Here is an 18,397-nt window from a genome sequence, read left to right as displayed (position 1 = left end):
GGGTGGGTGGCCTGGCGGCCCGGTCCATGCTCACAGCCCCTGGCTGTTGGGACGTGGAATGTCACGTCGCTGGGGGGGAAGGAGCCTGAGCTTGTGCGGGAGGTTGAGAGATACCGACTAGAGATAGTCGAGCTCACCTCCACGCACAGCTTGGGCTCTGGTACACAACTCCTGGAGAGGGGCTGGACACTTCATTTTTCTGGCGTCGCCCACGGGGAGAGGCGGAGAGCTGGGGTCGCATTGCTTATTGCTCCCCAGCTCAGTCGCCAAGTGTTGGAGTTCACTCCGGTGAACGAGAGGGTCGCGTCCCTACACCTTCGGATCGGGGACAGGTCTCTCACCGTCGTCTCGGCTTACGGGCCGAGCAGCAGTGCAGAGTACCAGACCTTCCTGGAGTCCCTGGGAGGGGTACTAGATAGCGCTCCGACTGGGGACTCCATTGTTCTCCTGGGGGATTTCAACGCCCATGTGGGCGGCGACAGTGAGACCTGGAGGGGGGTGATCGGGAAGCACGGCCTCCCTGATCTGAACGCGAGTGGTGTTCAGTTGTTGGACTTCTGTGCTAGTCACATTTTGTCCATCACGAACACCATGTTCGAGCACCAGGGTGTCCATAAGTGCACGTGGCACCAAGACACCCTGAGCCGGAGGTCGATGATCGACTTTGTAGTCCTATCATCTGACCTTCGGCCATGTGTCTCGGACACTCGAGTGAAGAGAGGGGCAGAGCTGTCGACTGATCACCACCTGGTGGTGAGTTGGATCCGCTGGGAGGGTAGGAAACCGGTAAGACCTGGCAGGCCCAAACGTATCGTGAGGGTCTGCTGGGAACGACTGGTGGAACCCTCTGTCAGCGAGGTCTTCAACGCCCACCTCCGGGAGAGCTTCTCCCAGATCCCGGGGGAGGTTGGAGACATAGAGTCCGAGTGGACCATGTTCTCCACCTCCATTGTCGATGCGGCTGCTCGTAGCTGTGGTTGCAAGGTCTCTGGTGCCTGTCGCGGCGGCAATCACCGAACCCGGTGGTGGACACCGGAAGTAAGGGATGCCATCAAGCTGAAGAAGGAGTCCTACTTATCTTTGTTGGTAGGTGGGACCCTAGAGGCAGCTGATAGGTACCGGCAGGCCAAGCGTGCCGCAGCCCGTGCGGTCGCAGAGGCAAAAACTCGGGTCTGGGAGGAGTTCGGGGAGGCTATGGAGGAGGACTATCGGTCGGCCTCGAAGAGATTCTGGCAAACCGTCCGACGCCTCAGGAGGCGGAAGCAGCTCTCCACCAGCACTGTTTACGGTGTGGGTGGGGAGCTGTTGACCCTGACTGGGGATGTTGTCGGGCGGTGGAAGGAGTACTTCGAGGATCTCCTTAATCCCATCGTCACATCTTCCGAAGAGGAAGTAGAGACTGGGGACTCGGAGGCGGACTCATCCATTACCCAGGCCGAAGTCACCGAGGTGGTTAGAAAGTTCCTCGGTGGCAAGGCTCCTGGGATGGATGAAATCCGTCCTGAGTACCTTAAGTCTCTGGATGTTGTGGGGCTGTCTTGGCTGACATGCCTCTGCAACATTGCGTGGCGATCGGGGACAGTGCCTCTGGATTGGCAGACCGGGGTGGTGGTCCCTCTCTTTAAGAAGGGGGACCGGAGGGTGTGTTCCAACTATAGGGGGATCACACTCCTCAGCCTCCCCGGTAAGGTCTATTCCAGAGTACTAGAGAGGAGAATTCGACCGATGGTTGAACCTCGGATTCAGGAGGAGCAGTGTGGTTTTCGTCCTGGTCGCGGCACACTGGACCAGCTCCATCGGGTGCTCGAGGGTTCATGGGAGTTTGCCCAACCAGTCCACATGTGTTTTGTGGATCTGGAGAAGGCATTCGACCGTGTCCCTCGGCGCACCCTGTGGGGAGTGCTCTGGGAGTACGGGGTCCGGGGTCCTTTGCTAAGGGCTATCCGGTCCCTGTACGACCGCAGCAGGAGCTTGGTTCGCATTGCCGGTAGTAAGTCAAACCTGTTTCCAGTGCACGTTGGCCTCCGCCAGGGCTGCCCTTTGTCACCGGTTCTGTTCATTATTTTTATGGACAGAATTTCTAGGTGCAGCCAGGGTGTATAGGGGGTCTGGTTTGGGAACCACAGAATCTCGTCTCTGCTGTTTGCGGACGATGTGGTTCTGTTGGCTTCGTCAAATCAGGACCTTCAGCGTGCACTGGGGCGGTTTGCAGCCGAGTGTGAAGCGTTCGGGATGAAAATCAGCACCTCCAAATCCGAGGCAATGGTTCTCGACCGGAAAAAGGTGCTTTGCCCTCTTCAGGTCGGTGGAGTGTCCTTGCCTCAAGTGGAGGAGTTTAAGTATCTCGGGGTCTTGTTCACGAGTGAGGGACGGATGGAGCGTGAGATCGATAGACGGATCAGTGCAGCATCTGCAGTGATGCGGTCGCTGTATCGGACCGTCGTGGTGAAGAGAGAGCTGAGTAGGGGGGCAAAGCTCTCGATTTATCGATCGATCTACGTTCCGATCCTCACCTATGGTCATGAGATTTGGCTCATGACCGAAAGAACGAGATCGCGAGTACAAGCGGCCGAGATGAGTTTCCTCCGCAGGGTGGCTGGGCGCTCCCTTAGAGATAGGGTGAGGAGCTCGGTCACTCGGGAGGAGTTTGGAGTCGAGCCGCTGCTCCTCCACGTCGAAAGGAGTCAGTTGAGGTGGCTTGGGCATCTTTTCCGGTTGCCCCCTGGACGCCTCGCTGGAGAGGTGTTCCGGGCACGTCCCACTGGGAGGAGGCCCCGGGGAAGACCCAGGACACGCTGGAGGGATTACATCTCTCGGCTGGCTTGGGAATGCCTTGGGGTTCCCCCGGAGGAGCTGGAGGAGGTGTGTGTGTGGATCGGGAGGTCTGGGCGGCTTTGCTTGAGCTGCTGCCCCCGCAACCCGACTCCGGATAAAGCGGAAGAAAATGGATGGATGGTTGGATGGATGGATAATGCACAAATCTTGATGAAAATAATGTGTATGCAGAGCACTAACATCTAATCACAGGTGAGATTTGGTGCAGATTTGGGTAATTTGGGTATTAGATATGTATCTGGATCCACACCAAATCTCATCTGTTCTTTGATATTAGCACTCTACATATACATAATCCCCCCATAAAGGGTCTATGCATTATCTTTTGAAAAATTCATGGAAATGTTGAAAACTGCTCCATCTCGCAATGCTAAAGCAAGTGAAAAGTATAGATATACTTTATATATTTCTGGTTCCGCCCCCTTAATCAAATCTTCTCCAAACATTAATGGCTTCTTCCTTGGTCTACACTCCACTCTTCCACCAAGTTTCATGAAAATTGGTTGAGCAGGTTTTGCATAATCCTGCTAACAGTCAGACACACAGCACTGAAAACATTAACTCCTTTGTGGAGGTAAATATCTCATCCATTTCAGGATCATATTGGCTGTTATGGATGAAGACCTCATCTGCAGATACATTATTTCATGAAGTCTGCGTTAAGATACATATAGTAGCAATACCTGAATATACCTTCTTATCCATGCCGGTACAGACTTGTTTCTGCACTAACCTTGACAATGGGGGGTTGTGATCCATCTGGGAAATTGACCCTTTGATGTGCAGAACCAAGGCTAGCCATGACGTTCATCAGTTTCTCACACAACCTTGCAGTGTTCTCTTTGTTGTGTGGAGACCATTTCTGGAAGATTCTGTTGAGCAGCGTGCTGGCTGAGGCTTGCCAAGCTTCACAAATCTCCACTCCCTTTGTTTTCCTCCAGCCAATGGCAGAAATCCTCATTTGAAACCAGTTGATGGAACCGGTGTCGGCACGACCAATGAAGCCTTCATAAAGATGCAAGTCTAGACCAAACAAAAGGGATAAAGATGAGATAATGTAACACTTATGTACCTACAAGGGTATGAAGACTTAAATGTTGCTGCACATTCACCTTTAACATTTGTTTCCACAGGAATCCAAATCCTTCTCCTGGCAGCCGTCTCAAAAATATCTCTGTGTCGTTGTTTTATGCCGTACTTGTAGGGCAACTGCACTCCTCTGCTCAGCTGCTGTTCCGCAACTGAAAATGTTGCTTCAACCAAATAACCACCCTGTTGTAGACCACTAAATATAAAACAAATGTGTTACACTAATCACTTTGCTGAGGCTGAAAAAGAGATGTCAGAAATGTTTTTGCTTCAGTTTGTTACCTCCTGGGTGGATAAAGGCCTACAGAGGACAAGCCGTTCCCATTATTAACAAGAAGCACTTGTAAATAATGGGAACGATGATGTGCTAAGAAGTACAAAGACACGTTGTGTAATTTATTATACAGGAAATGTGATGTTCGCAGGAAACCTTTCAAGCCAAGTGCCGCTTCAGCTGAATAATGAAACTGAATTTTACTTAAAGCTGTACAGCCTCTGCGTTTTTTTTTAAAGATTTAAGTCATAAAATGAATTTTCTATGGCACCACTAAAAATTTAACAGCATTTAAATAAGGGATTCATAGTATGATATGGCCAATATGATCAAAATTTTGTGTTGTCTGGAAAAAATAAAAAAATTCTTCTCCTGAAGTGAAAAAATTCAAGTGATCAGACGCCATCAACTACATTTGATATTCACATCAGAGCGCATGGGGGCTTCTTTCACCAACTTGCGCGGGTGATGCTGGGAAGCACAAGCGACAGCCAATGGGAGTAAAGAAATGGAGCATGACATCAGCTGGCTGCTCGCTCAAACAAAATTAACCAAAAAATAACGGAAACGTGGAGAAACAGCCTTTTCCTGTATAAATCTCTTTCTCATATATTTTGTAAAAATTAGCGAGAAATAAACACTTTTAAATATAAAAACACTGTTTCTGGAACCAGATAACACCTCTGAAGGGATTTACGAGATGTATTACAGATGTTAGCATGCAGATCCCAAGAACACACATCACGGAAGGTCAAAGGTAATCTCAGAACCTCACACGTACACACACATGCTTCCTCATGTAGATGGCCTTAAAGGGAAAAGAACATATTTGCTATGGAATGCCCCCCCCCCAAGTAAATATGTTCTCTTCATTAAAATTAACTGTAATTTTGCAACATGTCCCCCCCCCCCAAAAAAAATAAAATTATACTGCTTGGATTTTAGTAGAAACTACATTTAGTCAGTTTTGTGAAATTTGAAAGGCCGTACAGCTTTAACATGTCAGTATGTAACCCCGACTCTACCCGGGTACCCAGGGAGTTCTCAGATAAGCTTTATTGACACTTACACAAAATATGTAATTTTCAGCAGGATATGTCCTGCTTCATGAAACAACATTAGCGTGTCGTGTTCCTGGTTGAATCGAAACTTTTTATCCAGCACGGCGTAGATGTGAAAGGTGAATGTGGGGTCACCAGGTGGAGGTCTCACTGGACTTCGATCACTGTGGATGGTGAACAAACCCAATGTTACTTTTCTTATTATACTGACACGGTTACAAAGATTTGGGGTATGAAGTTTACCGTCTTTGAGATGTTGTGGCATTGTTGTCTGTTTTTTCCAGATTGTGCTGTTTGTGACTCTTCCCCTCTGCAGACACTGCTGTGGCATAGGATTTTAGGTTGACACCTTTTCCTTTTTGCGGGTCAACCGTACATTTGGAAAACGTCTCTTGTGTTGTGTTCTCTGTGGTGCAATCTTTAGTTTTATTGTCTGCGTCACTGTTCAGTTTTACCTGAGTCTGAACCGTCTTTTCTTCTTGCAGCTGTGACCTAACAGTGAGATCAGGGTGTTTCTCCGTGGGGTTGGTGTTAATGTCTTCATGAAGTCGAGTTTGGACAGGCTGAGTTTTTTCAGTGGTGTCTTCTTGACTTGGCAGAACAAAGTCTACGCTTTCAGTCTGTGTTTCATGGTTGCGCTGAAAAACGATTGGCGTTTGCGTGACTTTATTGTTGACTTTGCGTTTTTTTGTTTGAGTCTGAGCTTGCACCACTGTCACAGCTTTTTTGTGTTCTCTCTGCGCCACTGTCATAGCTTTTTCGCATTCTGTTTGCCCCGCTGTCGGAGCTTTTTCACATTCTGTTTTCCCAGCTGTCGCAGCTTTTCCATGTTCTGTTTGCACCACTGTCGTAACTTTTTCGTGTTCTGTTTGCACCACTGTCGTAGCTTTTTTGCATTCTGTTTTCCCCGCTGTCTGAGCTTTTTCGCATTCTGTTTTCCCAGCTGTCGCAGCTTTTCCATGTTCTGTTTGCACCACTGTCGTAACTTTTTCATGTTCTGTTTGCCCCGCTGTCGGAGCTTTTTCACATTCTGTTTTCCCAGCTGTCGTAGCTTTTCCATGTTCTGTTTGCACCACTGTCGTAGCTTTTTCGCGTTCTGTTTTCCCCGCTGTCTGAGCTTTTTCGCATTCTGTTTTCCCCGCTGTCGTAGCTTTTCCATGTTCTGTTTGTACCACTGTCATAGCTTTTTCGCCTTCTGTTTTCCCTGCTGTCATAGCTTTTCCCAGTTCTGTTTGAGCTACTGTCATAGCTTTTTGGTATTCTGTTTGCACCACTTTCGTAGCATTTTGGCATTCTGTTTGCACCGCTGTCGTAGCTTTTTCGTATTCTGTTTGCCCCGCTGTCGCAGCTTTTTCGTATTCTGTTTGCCCCACTGTCGTAGCATTTCCCTGTTCTGTTTGCGCCGCTGTCATAGCTTTTTCGTATTCTGTTTGCACCGCCATCGTAGGTTTTTCGCATTCTGTTTGCACCACTGTCGTAGCATTTTCACATTCTATTTGCACCACTGTCGTAGCATTTTCTTGTTCTGTTCCGCTGTTTTCTACCTTATCACTGACTTCAGCCTGGGACTTGACAGGTTGCGTTTGCTGAATTTGGCAGTTTGGAGTCTCTACAACCTCCATCTTCTCTTTGTCTGATGTCTGACTTTGGATATTTGCATCTCCTTTAAATTTTGAGACATTCTTTTGTCTTCTTTGACGTTTCCTTTTCTTCTTCTGTTTTTCTTGAACTTTCTTGCTGGAATCATCCTGAACATTTGCCTGAAATACATATCACAGCTTATCAGTTAGGATTAGATGTCTGCAGTGCAAAAACTAGAGATCTGTGATCTAGCTTACAAAAATACCCCCCGCACACACACACACACACACACACACACACACACTCACACACACACACACATACACACTCTGCCATACTAATTGTTCAGCATGTATTATAAATCTGTAATAGTAAATAATTTGTGATGAAACCCTGGTCAATGTTTGCACATGTAAATGATAAATAATGCATCTGAAAAAACGAAAACAACAAAGGTCATTCATACACTCATGTTTTCCTTGATCTTTGATCAAACTACTCCAAAATGTATTCACCTCTCGGTATTTATCCAAGCAATATTTCCCCCAAGTTTGAAGAAAACCCATCCAGCCATTTTTGAATGATCAAGAACAGTGCAAACAACAGCCTGTTTGCCCCTTTGCTGATGCACAGGGTGATTATCTCCCCTTGGAATATGTTGAACCAGAATTATTTCCTTTGATGCACATCTTTTTATGTTGTGTTACCAGTTAGTTTTATAGAAATCCCCCAAACATTTTAGGAGGAGTTGTCACAGACTGACAGACATCTTGGAAATACATTTCCATATGTGATAATACGTAGACCTTGTCTAGTCTAGTCTAGCCCAAGAATATAGTTGTATAAGAAGAATCAGTATTAAATGTCATAAAAATTTAAATATTTCTGTTGTTTCTACAGAAAATTACTGGCAGCTGTAGTTATGAAAAGAACTAAAATACCATAGAAATGTAAATAACTTTACAGAATAGGCAAATTTTCAAGTATAAAACTGTAGTAATTGACAAAATGAATACATTATGAAATAGTAAATACAATAAACCTTTTTTTGTTGAATTATTATAACCATACTGCTATTAAACAAGTTAGTTTTGTAAGCTTTACATGTAGTTGTCCCTTATTGTAGACTGACTACTGTTCACTTTCACAGAAAAATATAACAGGGTTTCACCACCTGGACTACATTTGTACCTTATGTCTTCCCCTTTGTCTTTTGGCTTGGACATCCTCTGTATTCTTGGCATCCACCTGCAATCCACAGGTGCTCTGGACATTTTCAGCTCCCTTGTCCATCTCGTGGGACTCTTCCAGAGGAGAGTCCTTGGTATTCTGGTGAATATAAAATGTGGATAGAAAATCCTGTTTTACCTTCTTTACATCTCCAAACTGTAAGATACTTGTTTGAACAGTAAACGTGCTAACAATAGATTGCACTGAATAAAGGAGTAATAACATAAGAGCCAGTAGACGGCATCTGAATCAAAAACTGTGAAACAGCGCCCCCACAATACTTCAGCACAGTTACGGAACAACAAGCGGAGCACAAGTGCCCTCTTTAAAAAAAAAAGAAAAAAAAAGAAATTAAAAAACACACACACACAAAATAAAACGTTGATGTATATATAATATATTGTATTTTACAGCTTGTTGTGACAAAATAAAGAGCAATTAAAAAGTAAAATAAAATAACGATTTCATAAATTTGGCAAAAATGACCTAGCCCACTTTCCGGTAATTCTTAAGTTTAGACACGCATAATTTTCATAATCATTTTTACAACGCTGGACAAAGTACATGCTTTAACAGAAACTTAAACCATCACGAAGCCACACTATTCACTTTAATTCTGTATAACAGTGGAGCAGGACGTTACCTTTACTGGAGCTGTATCAATCTATCATAAATAAATTCAATACCGTGCTCAGGACTTCACGTTAATTATGGCCATTTTTATTGGGAAAGTGTGCCTACCTTCTTGACTTCTTCGTTCACGCACCGACCATCATTTAAGAAATGGTGAAATGTTTAAAAGTGTTTGTTGTCGTTCAGTGTCCTCCTCCTCCTCCTCCATCAGGTTAGGGAGTGTCGACAAATTCAGCACCTCCGTTCACGTTTTTCCGCTGACGGAATCACACATTGTTTGTCTCTCAAATTCATTTCAGGAAACTACAAATCTAACTAATAAAACATGATTCACGCTAATATCAACTCAGATATGATACACGTTATGGATTTTTCGGTTTAATTTTGGCGAGTGTTTTTGTGATCGTCCCCAAAACTTTCAGTTTCATTTCTGCTCGAATCAAAGCAGAATCTCGGTGCGGCGTTCACTGACACCTCGTCTTTTTTCACTTTCGATTAACATTTATGCAGGTGACAACTGCCCTCCCTTCGTTGGTCTGCTATTTTAAAATAGTAACTACGGTTCATTTATAATAGTAACAAATTAATTACCTACGCCATAGAAGTTATAATTTCACCTGTGTTTTTGTCAGATTGTTTAGATTATACAAATATGAATGTTTTCATGCAGCAGGCTGACAATACTGGTCTTATGTGACGCCCAGAATATAGATATGTCTGTCTGTCTATCTATAGGCCCTTTTACAAAGCCTGTTTAAGGCAGGAGATTTGCTGCCTCTGAGAAACGTAAAACGTAGAAGCATGCAATGTGGTCTTCATTGTTCCACCGCTAGTGAATGTTGTCCCAGAGCCAAACTAGAGGTGGGCGGATTGATCCTAATATCAGTAATATCGATACCAACGCTGGTATTGATATTGAACGATCCTCATGTAAAAAGATCGATACTCAAGCTTTTTTTCTCTCCCGCACGCACTGACTGCTGCGCACGCAGATTCATCAAAATCTACTCTCTGTCTGTAAGAGCAGCGCCGCGCTGTGTCACACAACAGGGAGCAGCGCACCCTCCCCCCTCTGGTCTTTTGTTGTTGCGCCGTCACGTGGCTCAGTGGTGCCAGCCAACAGCCATGCAGGTAGGCTCAGCCTGGCCCGCCCACTCAGGGCTCTCCTTGAGTCAGCCCTCTATGTGAGGAGATTTTGTTTTAAGTTGTGTTGAGTGATATTTTTTTAAACAAAAATGTTGATTGTGATAATAAAGTATTTTGTTTTCATGTACAATGTTTGGCGAAATTCTATCCTGGGTCTTTGGGATCCTTTGGATCTATGAAGCTTAAATATGAAAAAGTATCGGTATCAATATCGGCGATACTGGGCCTGTATTTACTTGGTATCGGATCAATACCAAAATTCCTGGTATCGCCCACCTCTAAGCCAAACTAATGTCTGTGTAAAGTGGGATATCTCGCATGGTGGCATAGGGGTGTGACCTTTTGATGATGCGTTGGGTTTGTAACATGCCCCTGGGTGGATTTACTAAAAAACAGTTAGTAGCTAATCTGTGGGTTGGCGCAGACTTTACACCGGGCATACTATGGTGGCCATTTTTGGCCAATGAAAACATTGCCCACCTCAATACAAATACATATAATTTGGTCACTTTGCAAAGGGGTCAGACTCATCAATAAAGTCAATTTAATGTACATGGTTCGTTTCTGCTCAGCTTGGTGTATAAATCTCATTGCTCCAGGCAATGAGCGCTATCAGCTGGCTGTTAGAAGCAAGCAAGTTAGAGACAAATCAAAACCACCTGATTTCAATAGATAATCAAAGCAGCCAGAGCGTGTTTTCATCAGACGGTCAGTCGCGGAAGTACGAATTCTCGCCTTTCGGATTGGCCACTTCTCCGGAAGTGACGTGGCTCCGCAGCCCATAGGAACCAAAATGCTACGGTCAAAATGTCTGTGAACTGAGTTGACATTGAGGTCCGGTGTCACAGACCGAAAGGTCCCCCGTAAAAATCAGTCTGCTCTGCCTTCCCTGTGTATGCGCAATTAGCCGCGGTTCACTGATTCTCACCTTGTTTCTGCTTCAAACTGCACTCCAGTCATCATCTGTCTCAGCAACAGATATCTGAAGCTTTTGCACAACAATCATTTCCACATAAATTCAGCATTATTTCATCATAAAAGACGGAGGAAGCCATCAGAGCACCGCAGCTACACGGGCTGCTAGCTGATGCATTCACGGCGTGTCGGTAATTTCAAAGGGTCGCCTCGTTTCTGCTTAAAACTGACTTTAGAATGATTTAAGAGGTTTTACCTTGTCATCTGATGGTTAATAATCCAATTAATCCATTTGATCGCTTTGAGTGAAGAGACTCAAGCCCAGAGCTCCGAAATGACACATGCACAGTGGAAGCAGGGGGGACCGTTCGGTCTGTGACACCGGGAACTCCTTACCCTGTCTGAATTGATGAAGAAGAACTAATGCTACAATCACATTAGCAACAAACAACAACGAAAAACCGTTTGCTTTGGTGCTTAATGGGTATTCCCATGGGCGTGCAAGCTAACATCCGTAAGATGTTTTGCGAATCCCTTCAGAGGTGTTATCTGTTTACAAAATCAGTGTTGTTAGATTTTTAGATGTGACCTTAGCTTAAGACGACCGAAATGCTTCTGTCTGCAGAATGCTAAGAGCTGTCCACGTCAACCCTCTAATTCCAGAAGGGCGATGTGCTATCTATACTGGTTTTTTTTTGGTTTATAGAAGCATATTCTCTTTGACAGCAGCATAGCGAGATTTGTGTTTATCTGCCTTCTTCCTTGTTTCCTCCACCAGTGCATGCTCTTTGAAAACTAAATGAGACTTAATCCTTCAGCTTGATCTCTCACGTTCTACTCTCAGTCGTGGTTTTTACGGGGCCTGAAGGCCAGGATTTAACATTCTCTCTCGCTGCGGTATTCTGGAGGATCAAACTGTTGATGGTTAAGTGCTCTTCTTACTACTCCACAAAGCTTGTTCACTGGTGTAAAACGGTGCGACGTAGTTGGTGCCAGTATTTGGTGCACTGCTGCTTTGTCGGCTCCATACGACGGTTCAGGAAGCGCTGTTCAAGTTGTCGTACAGTCATTATTCTGCTGTGACAGGCTCTTTGAGCCTTTCCTTGTACACTGACGTTAACAGTTTGTCTCAGGGACAGAAGATAAAGCTTGGAGTTGTTTGTGATGTCAGGCGTCGTATCAGAGCATTTTGTCGGCATGCACCAAATGTTACTCTGACTCATATTTGTGGAACGTTCCACAAATGTGTGCCTCCACATTCCTCATTCCTCCATGCAATGCCAATGGAGAGGACGCGCACACACTGGTGTTCATTAACACTCAGCATATGGGGGCGCCACACGGGGCAACATTTGACTTTGTAGACAATGCTGTGATCTCCAGAGAACTGATGGATGTCTTGATTCCAGCACTGGAAGAGTAGTGAGGAGTCGGGGCATCTGGGTTTGCAATCATCCTGGATTAAGATGAAGAGATGCTGCTGTTAGCCATCAAGAGTGTATCTGTTTGCTGTGATTGTGTCAAACCCGTTGAGAGATTCAACTGTCACTGCAGTGATGTTTTTAATTGCTGGATCTTCGGCCGAGACACGCCTAGGAAGAGCTTCTTGAGTTGTGAGGTCACTGGACAACGAAGGCAACAAGCAGTTGCCGTTTGTCGCTTGATGGGCGTGGCCACTTTGTGGTTACTAGGTGTTACTGTGCACAATCTGACATTGCTTGACTTCTTAAAGGAACTAAAGCGGAAGTTCCAACATCTTTCACAGTGATGTTGCTTTATCGCCAGTTAGCAAGCTAACATCTCCATAAGATGTCTTGCAAATCACTTCAGAGGTATTATCTGGTTACAAAAGGGAGTTTTTCCTTACCACTGTCATGTCTGTGTTTGGGCAGGCCTGGCGGCGTGGGCGGGCCTTAGGGTGCCGTGCCCGCCCTCGGAGTCAGTTGGGTCTGCCCTGGACGGATGAGCCTGCCAGTCACCCACCAACCACACAAAAAAGAAATGTACAAATTTCCAATATAGATGATTTATAATAATATTGTTTCTGTGTGACATACACCCCCTCCCCACGCTCGTTCTGATGTCAGAGTCAGAAAATGTCAGATTTATAAGTGCTGATTTCGTGCTAATTTTTATACTTGTAAAATAAAAGAGAAACATGCCAAACATATTAGATGTATACAGAAATATGACTGTTTTTGAGTGCATTGCGCCATCTTGGATATTTTGCTTAACATTAAAATTGATTTTTGGTCCATGGCCCATGACCTGTTTTAATTTTTGGCAATTCATGTGAAAGAATATGGGCACCCCTGTTCTAAATTCTCTCTGCAGATGCAATGAAGAGACTTTATTGTCATTGTACACACACACACACACACACACACACACACACACACACACACACACAGATATATATATATATATATATATATATATATATATATATATATATATATATATATATATATATATATATATATATATATATATATATATATATATATATATATATATATATATATATATAGCTTGTCTCCTTATACATTTCAACACGCTTTATGGTTGTGAATACATACAAATGTCCTTTTTCCTGTTATCTTTTTTTAATATTATTATATTAGTGATACCCTCCTGAGGGTTCACCACCTGCAGAGGGGGCCATGGGGGTCGGGTGCAGAGAGGATTGGGTGGCAGTCGAGGGTGGGTGGCCCGGCAGCCCGGTCCATGCTCACAGCCCCTGGCTGTTGGGACGTGGAATGTCACCTCGCTGGGGGGCAAGGAGCCTGAGCTTGTGCGGGAGGTTGAGAGATACCAACTAGAGATAGTCGGGCTCACCTCCACGCACAGCATGGGCTCTGGTACCCAACTCCTGGAGAGGGGCTGGACGCTTCATTTTTCTGGCGTTGCCCACGGGGAGAGGCGGAGAGCTGGGGTTGCATTGCTTATTGCTCCCCAGCTCAGTCGCCATGTGTTGGAGTTCACTCCGGTGAACGATAGGGTCGCGTCCCTACGCCTTTGGGTCGGGGACAGGTCTCTTACCGTTGTCTCGGCCTACGGGCCGAGCAGCAGTGCAGAGTACCCGACCTTCCTGGAGTCCCTGGTAGGGGTACTAGATAGCGCTCCGACTGGGGACTCCATTGTTCTCCTGGGGGATTTCAATGCCCACGTGGGCGGCGACAGTGAGACCTGGAGGGGGGTGATCAGGAAGCACGGCCTCCCCGATCTGAACCCGAGTGGTGTTCAGTTGTTGGACTTCTGTGCTAGTCACAGTTTGTCCATCACGAACACCATGTTCGAGCACAAGGGTGTCCATAAGTGCACGTGGCACCAGGACACCCTGAGCCGGAGGTCGATGATCGACTTTGTAGTCGTATCATCTGACCTTCGGCCACGTGTCTCGGACACTCGAGTAAAGACAGGGGCAGACCGATCACCACCTGGTGGTGAGTTGGATCCGCTGGGAGGGGAGGAAGCCGGTCATACCTGGCAGGCCCAAACATATCATGAGGGTCTGCTGGGAACGACTGGCGGAACCCTCTGTCAGGGAGGTCTTCAACTCCCACCTCTGGGAGAGCTTCTCCCAGATCCCGGGGGAGGTTGGAGACATGGAGTCCGAGTGGACCATGTTCTCCACCTCCATTGCTGATGCGGCCGCTCATAGCTGTGATCACAAGGTCTCTGGTGCCTGTTGCGGCTGCAATCCCCGAACCCGGTGGTGGACACCAGAAGTAAGGGATGCCGTCAAGCTGAAGAAGGAGTCCTACCTATCTTTGTTGGTAGGTGGGACCTCAGAGGCAGCTGACAGGTACCGGCAGGCCAAGCGTGTCGCAGCCCGTGCAGTCGCAGAGACAAAAACTCGGGTCTGGGAGGAGTTCGGGGAGGCTATGGAGGAGGACTATCGGTCGGCCTCGAAGAGATTCTGGCAAACTGTCCGACGCCTCAGGAGGCGGAAGCAGCTCTCCACCAGCACTGTTTACGGTGCGGGTGGGGAGCTGTTGACTCTGACTGGGGATGTTGTTGGGCGGTGGAAGGAGTACTTCGAGGATCTCCTCAATCCCATCGTCACGTCTTCCGAAGAGGAGGCAGAGACTGGGGACCCGGAGGCGGACTCATCCATTACCCAGGCCGAAGTCACAGAGGTGGTTGGAAAGCTCCTCGGTGGCAAGGCTCCTGGGGTGGATGAAATCCGTCCTGAGTACCTTAAGTCTCTGGATGTTGTGTGACTGTCTTGGCTGACACGCCTCTGCAACATCGCGTGGCGATCGGGGACAGTGCCTCTGGATTGGCAGACCGGGGTGGTGGTCCCTCTGTTTAAGAAGGGGGACCGGAGGGTATGTTCCAACTATAGGGGGATCACACTCCTCAGCCTCCCCGGTAAGGTCTGTTCCAGAGTACTGGAGAGGAGAATTCGACCGATGGTCGAAGCTCGGATTCAGGAGGAGCAGTGTGGTTTTCGTCCTGGTCGCAGCACACTGGACCAGCTCTACACGCTCCATTGGGTGCTCGAGGGTTCATGGGAGTTCGTCCAACCAGTCCACATGTGTTTTGTGGATCTGGAGAAGGCGTTCGACCGTGTCCCTCGGGGCACCCTGTGGGGAGTGCTCCGGGAGTACCGGGTCCGGGGTCCTTTGCTAAGGGCTATCCGGTCCCTGTACGACCGCAGCAGGAGCTTGGTTCGCATTGCCGGTAGTAAGTCAAACCTGTTTCCAGTGCACGTTGGCCTCCGCCAGGGCTGCCCTTTGTCACCGGTTCTGTTCATTATTTTTATGGACAGAATTTCTAGGTGCAGCCAGGGTGTAGAGGGGGTCTGGTTTGGGAACCACAGAATCTCGTCTCTGCTGTTTGCGGATGATGTGGTTCTGTTGGCTTCGTCAAATCAGGACCTTCAGCGTGCACTGGGGCGGTTTGCAGCCGAGTGTGAGATGTCCGGGATGAAAATCAGCACCTCCAAATCCGAGGCCATGGTTCTCGACCGGAAAAAGGTGCTTTGCCCTCTTCAGGTTGGTGGAGTGTCCTTGCCTCAAGTGGAGGAGTTTAAGTATCTCGGGGTCTTATTCACAAGTGAGGGACGGATGGCGCGTGAGAGCGATAGACGGATCGGTGCAGCGTCTGCAGTGATGCGGTCGCTGTATCGGACGGTCGTGGTGAAGAGAGAGCTGAGTAGGGGGCAAAGCTCTCGATTTACCGATCGATCTATGTTCCGATCCTCACCTATGGTCATGAGATTTGGCTCATGACCGCAAGAACGAGATCGCGGGTACAAGCGACCGAGATGAGTTTCCTCCGCAGGGTGGCTGGGCGCTCCCTTAGAGATAGGGTGAGGAGCTCGGTCACTCGGGAGGAGCTTGTCGAGTCGAGCCGCTGCTTCTCCACGTCGAAAGGAGTCAGTTGAGGTGGCTCGGGCATCTTTTCCGGATGCCCCCCCGGATGCCCCCTGGACTCTCCCCCTGGAGAGGTGTTCCGGGCACGTCCCATTGGGAGGAGGCCCCGGGGAAGACCCAGGACACGCTGGAAGGATTACATCTCTCGGCTGGCTTGGGAACGCCTTGGTGTTCCCCCGGAGGAGCTGGGGGAGGTGTGTGTGGATTGGGAGGTCTGGGCGGCTTTGCTTGAGCTGCTGCCCCCGCGACCTGACTCCGGATAAAGCGGAAGAAAATGGATGGATGGATGGATATTAGTGATAAAAATGGAGAAGTGGGGTACAATTAGTTAACGATAATGAGTTAGCTAACGATAGCTTATTGAGCTGGCTGCAGCACTGTTTGTCATAGCTAACAACATAGTCGGTTCTGTATTGTTTGGGAAGCTAACGTTAATACACACTTTTGTTTACATTTGTTGTTATATGTATTTGTTGTTAATACCGTTATTGTAGGGTGAAGCGACCCTATTAACGGTAGCTCATCTGGCTATAGTTAGCCTGCTTTAGTGATTTACACTTTTATTTTACATGGTGTAGATTTTTAATGGTTCTTCACTTTATGGGTTTTTTAATAAATATCAATAGTATGTAAGTTTGGGTGAACTTTAGATAGAAACCTAAAACATATTACATCATAGCTTCCAGTGGCGGCGCCAGGAAAGTTTTGTTGGGGAGGCTGAGGGGGGGCTGGGGTAAAAGTTGGAGGGGCTCCACAAAATGTAATTGAAATGAACAATATATAGTAAATTGCTTTATAAATACCAAGGTATATGTTTTAGTCACCTGTGCGCCTCTAAAATGTGGTATCAATGCACACACACATCACTTAGAATGATTGCAAGTTCAGTAAACTTGCACATAGGTATACAAACTGAATTCATTGAAATGGTGCTCAAGACAATGCATGGAATCAACCTTTATTGCCAATTTAACACAGAGGTTTTGGCCGAACAACGATATACAGCTTCTGTATATTTTGTGTTAATGCGCAGTTGCGGCCAATGTGCTTAAGGAATTCCTGCGCGAAAAGTAGTTCCCAGATAATTGTGATATATTCCTGTGAGATAATAAGTATATCTCATCTAAATCAATTCTAAAATTTACCAGTAATAAAATTATAAAGATAAGTGAAGTTTTAAGAGTGGCCGTAATAAATATTTAGGAAACCTAAATTTTGGAGTATGGAGTTAAATTTGTCTCATTAATACTTGCAAATGCACAGAGGGTGATTTACAAATATCCTTTGATTTGTACACGTGCTTTGTGATCCACAAACACAAATTTCTGATTTCTAACTTGTGTGTGGGTTTTTACAAATAAATGTTTATTTGCAAAACTGAAAATTCTGTTTGTGAAAAGTGATTCAGCATTGGTGGATCACCGAACACACACATTCATCACTTTGCTCGGTTACGCAATACTGAGACATTCTCAGTGCAAAACTGCAGTTGAGATCCACAAATATGTCAGTTGCTACTCACATTATTGGCATAATTATTGGGGGGGGTTTAGGGGGGCCTTGGCTCACTATTGGGGGGAGCTTAAGCTCCCCCTTGGCGCCACCACTGATAGCTTCTGTTTTTATAATAACATAACCAGATTTATAGCTTAGCCTACTAGTTAGACTTTAGGTTTACAACAAGTCTACATACTAGGTAGATGTATACTACAATATTCTCCTGTATGAACATTTAGATTTCAGGAGCTTACTCCTATAATATTATGTAGTAACTATATTTCTTGTATATGTTGTTTACTACCCTGATTGTGTAAATGTCACTTGTATACATGCTGTCCATATTCTTGAGCCGCTTAGGTGGGTAGGGAGAGTTCCCATGGGATAAAAAAGCTTTTCAACCTACCATCCCTGGTTCTCAAGACCAGGCACCGAAGTGGCACTTCTCTTCTTCTTTTTTTTTTTTTTTTTAGATATTTAGATATACTTTAGTATACACTAGTAGAGCTACACCTTAGATGTGGAATGTATAATAGAAGATATACCTTACTGAATTTTTATATAAATATGACTAATTACAGTTAGACACAATCCAACCATTGGGAACAGTGAGCGGCCACAGTCCGGCGCCCGGGGACCAACTCCACATGTAGAGACGCTGACTTGGTCAGGGGCAGAGAAAGGAGCAGGACCCTAAATGCTGATGATGGAGGATGAAGATTATCCTCCCTGTTTAGGGTACAGGGTCAGAC

At 46.2% G+C, this 18,397-nt stretch overlaps 1 protein-coding gene across 1 annotated transcript in view; it reads right to left on the bottom strand.

The window, feature by feature from the left end:
• Positions 1 to 6,232, bottom strand: part of rnf213b (ring finger protein 213b) — an 86,575-nt gene extending 80,343 nt beyond the window's left edge. The window contains 4 exon segments of the mRNA XM_034194411.1: positions 3,569 to 3,858; positions 3,948 to 4,120; positions 5,268 to 5,423; positions 5,503 to 6,232. Coding sequence (XP_034050302.1) covers positions 3,569 to 3,858; positions 3,948 to 4,120; positions 5,268 to 5,423; positions 5,503 to 6,011 — 1,128 coding nt within the window. The 5' untranslated portion in view covers positions 6,012 to 6,232.
• Positions 6,233 to 18,397: the final 12,165 nt, after the last annotated feature.

Source organism: Thalassophryne amazonica, chromosome 18 (assembly GCF_902500255.1).
Source record: "Thalassophryne amazonica chromosome 18, fThaAma1.1, whole genome shotgun sequence".
In the NCBI taxonomy this organism is placed as follows: Eukaryota; Metazoa; Chordata; class Actinopteri; order Batrachoidiformes; family Batrachoididae; genus Thalassophryne; species Thalassophryne amazonica.
Note: the sequence above shows the minus strand (reverse complement) of the source record. Positions and strands in the feature narration are given on the sequence as shown.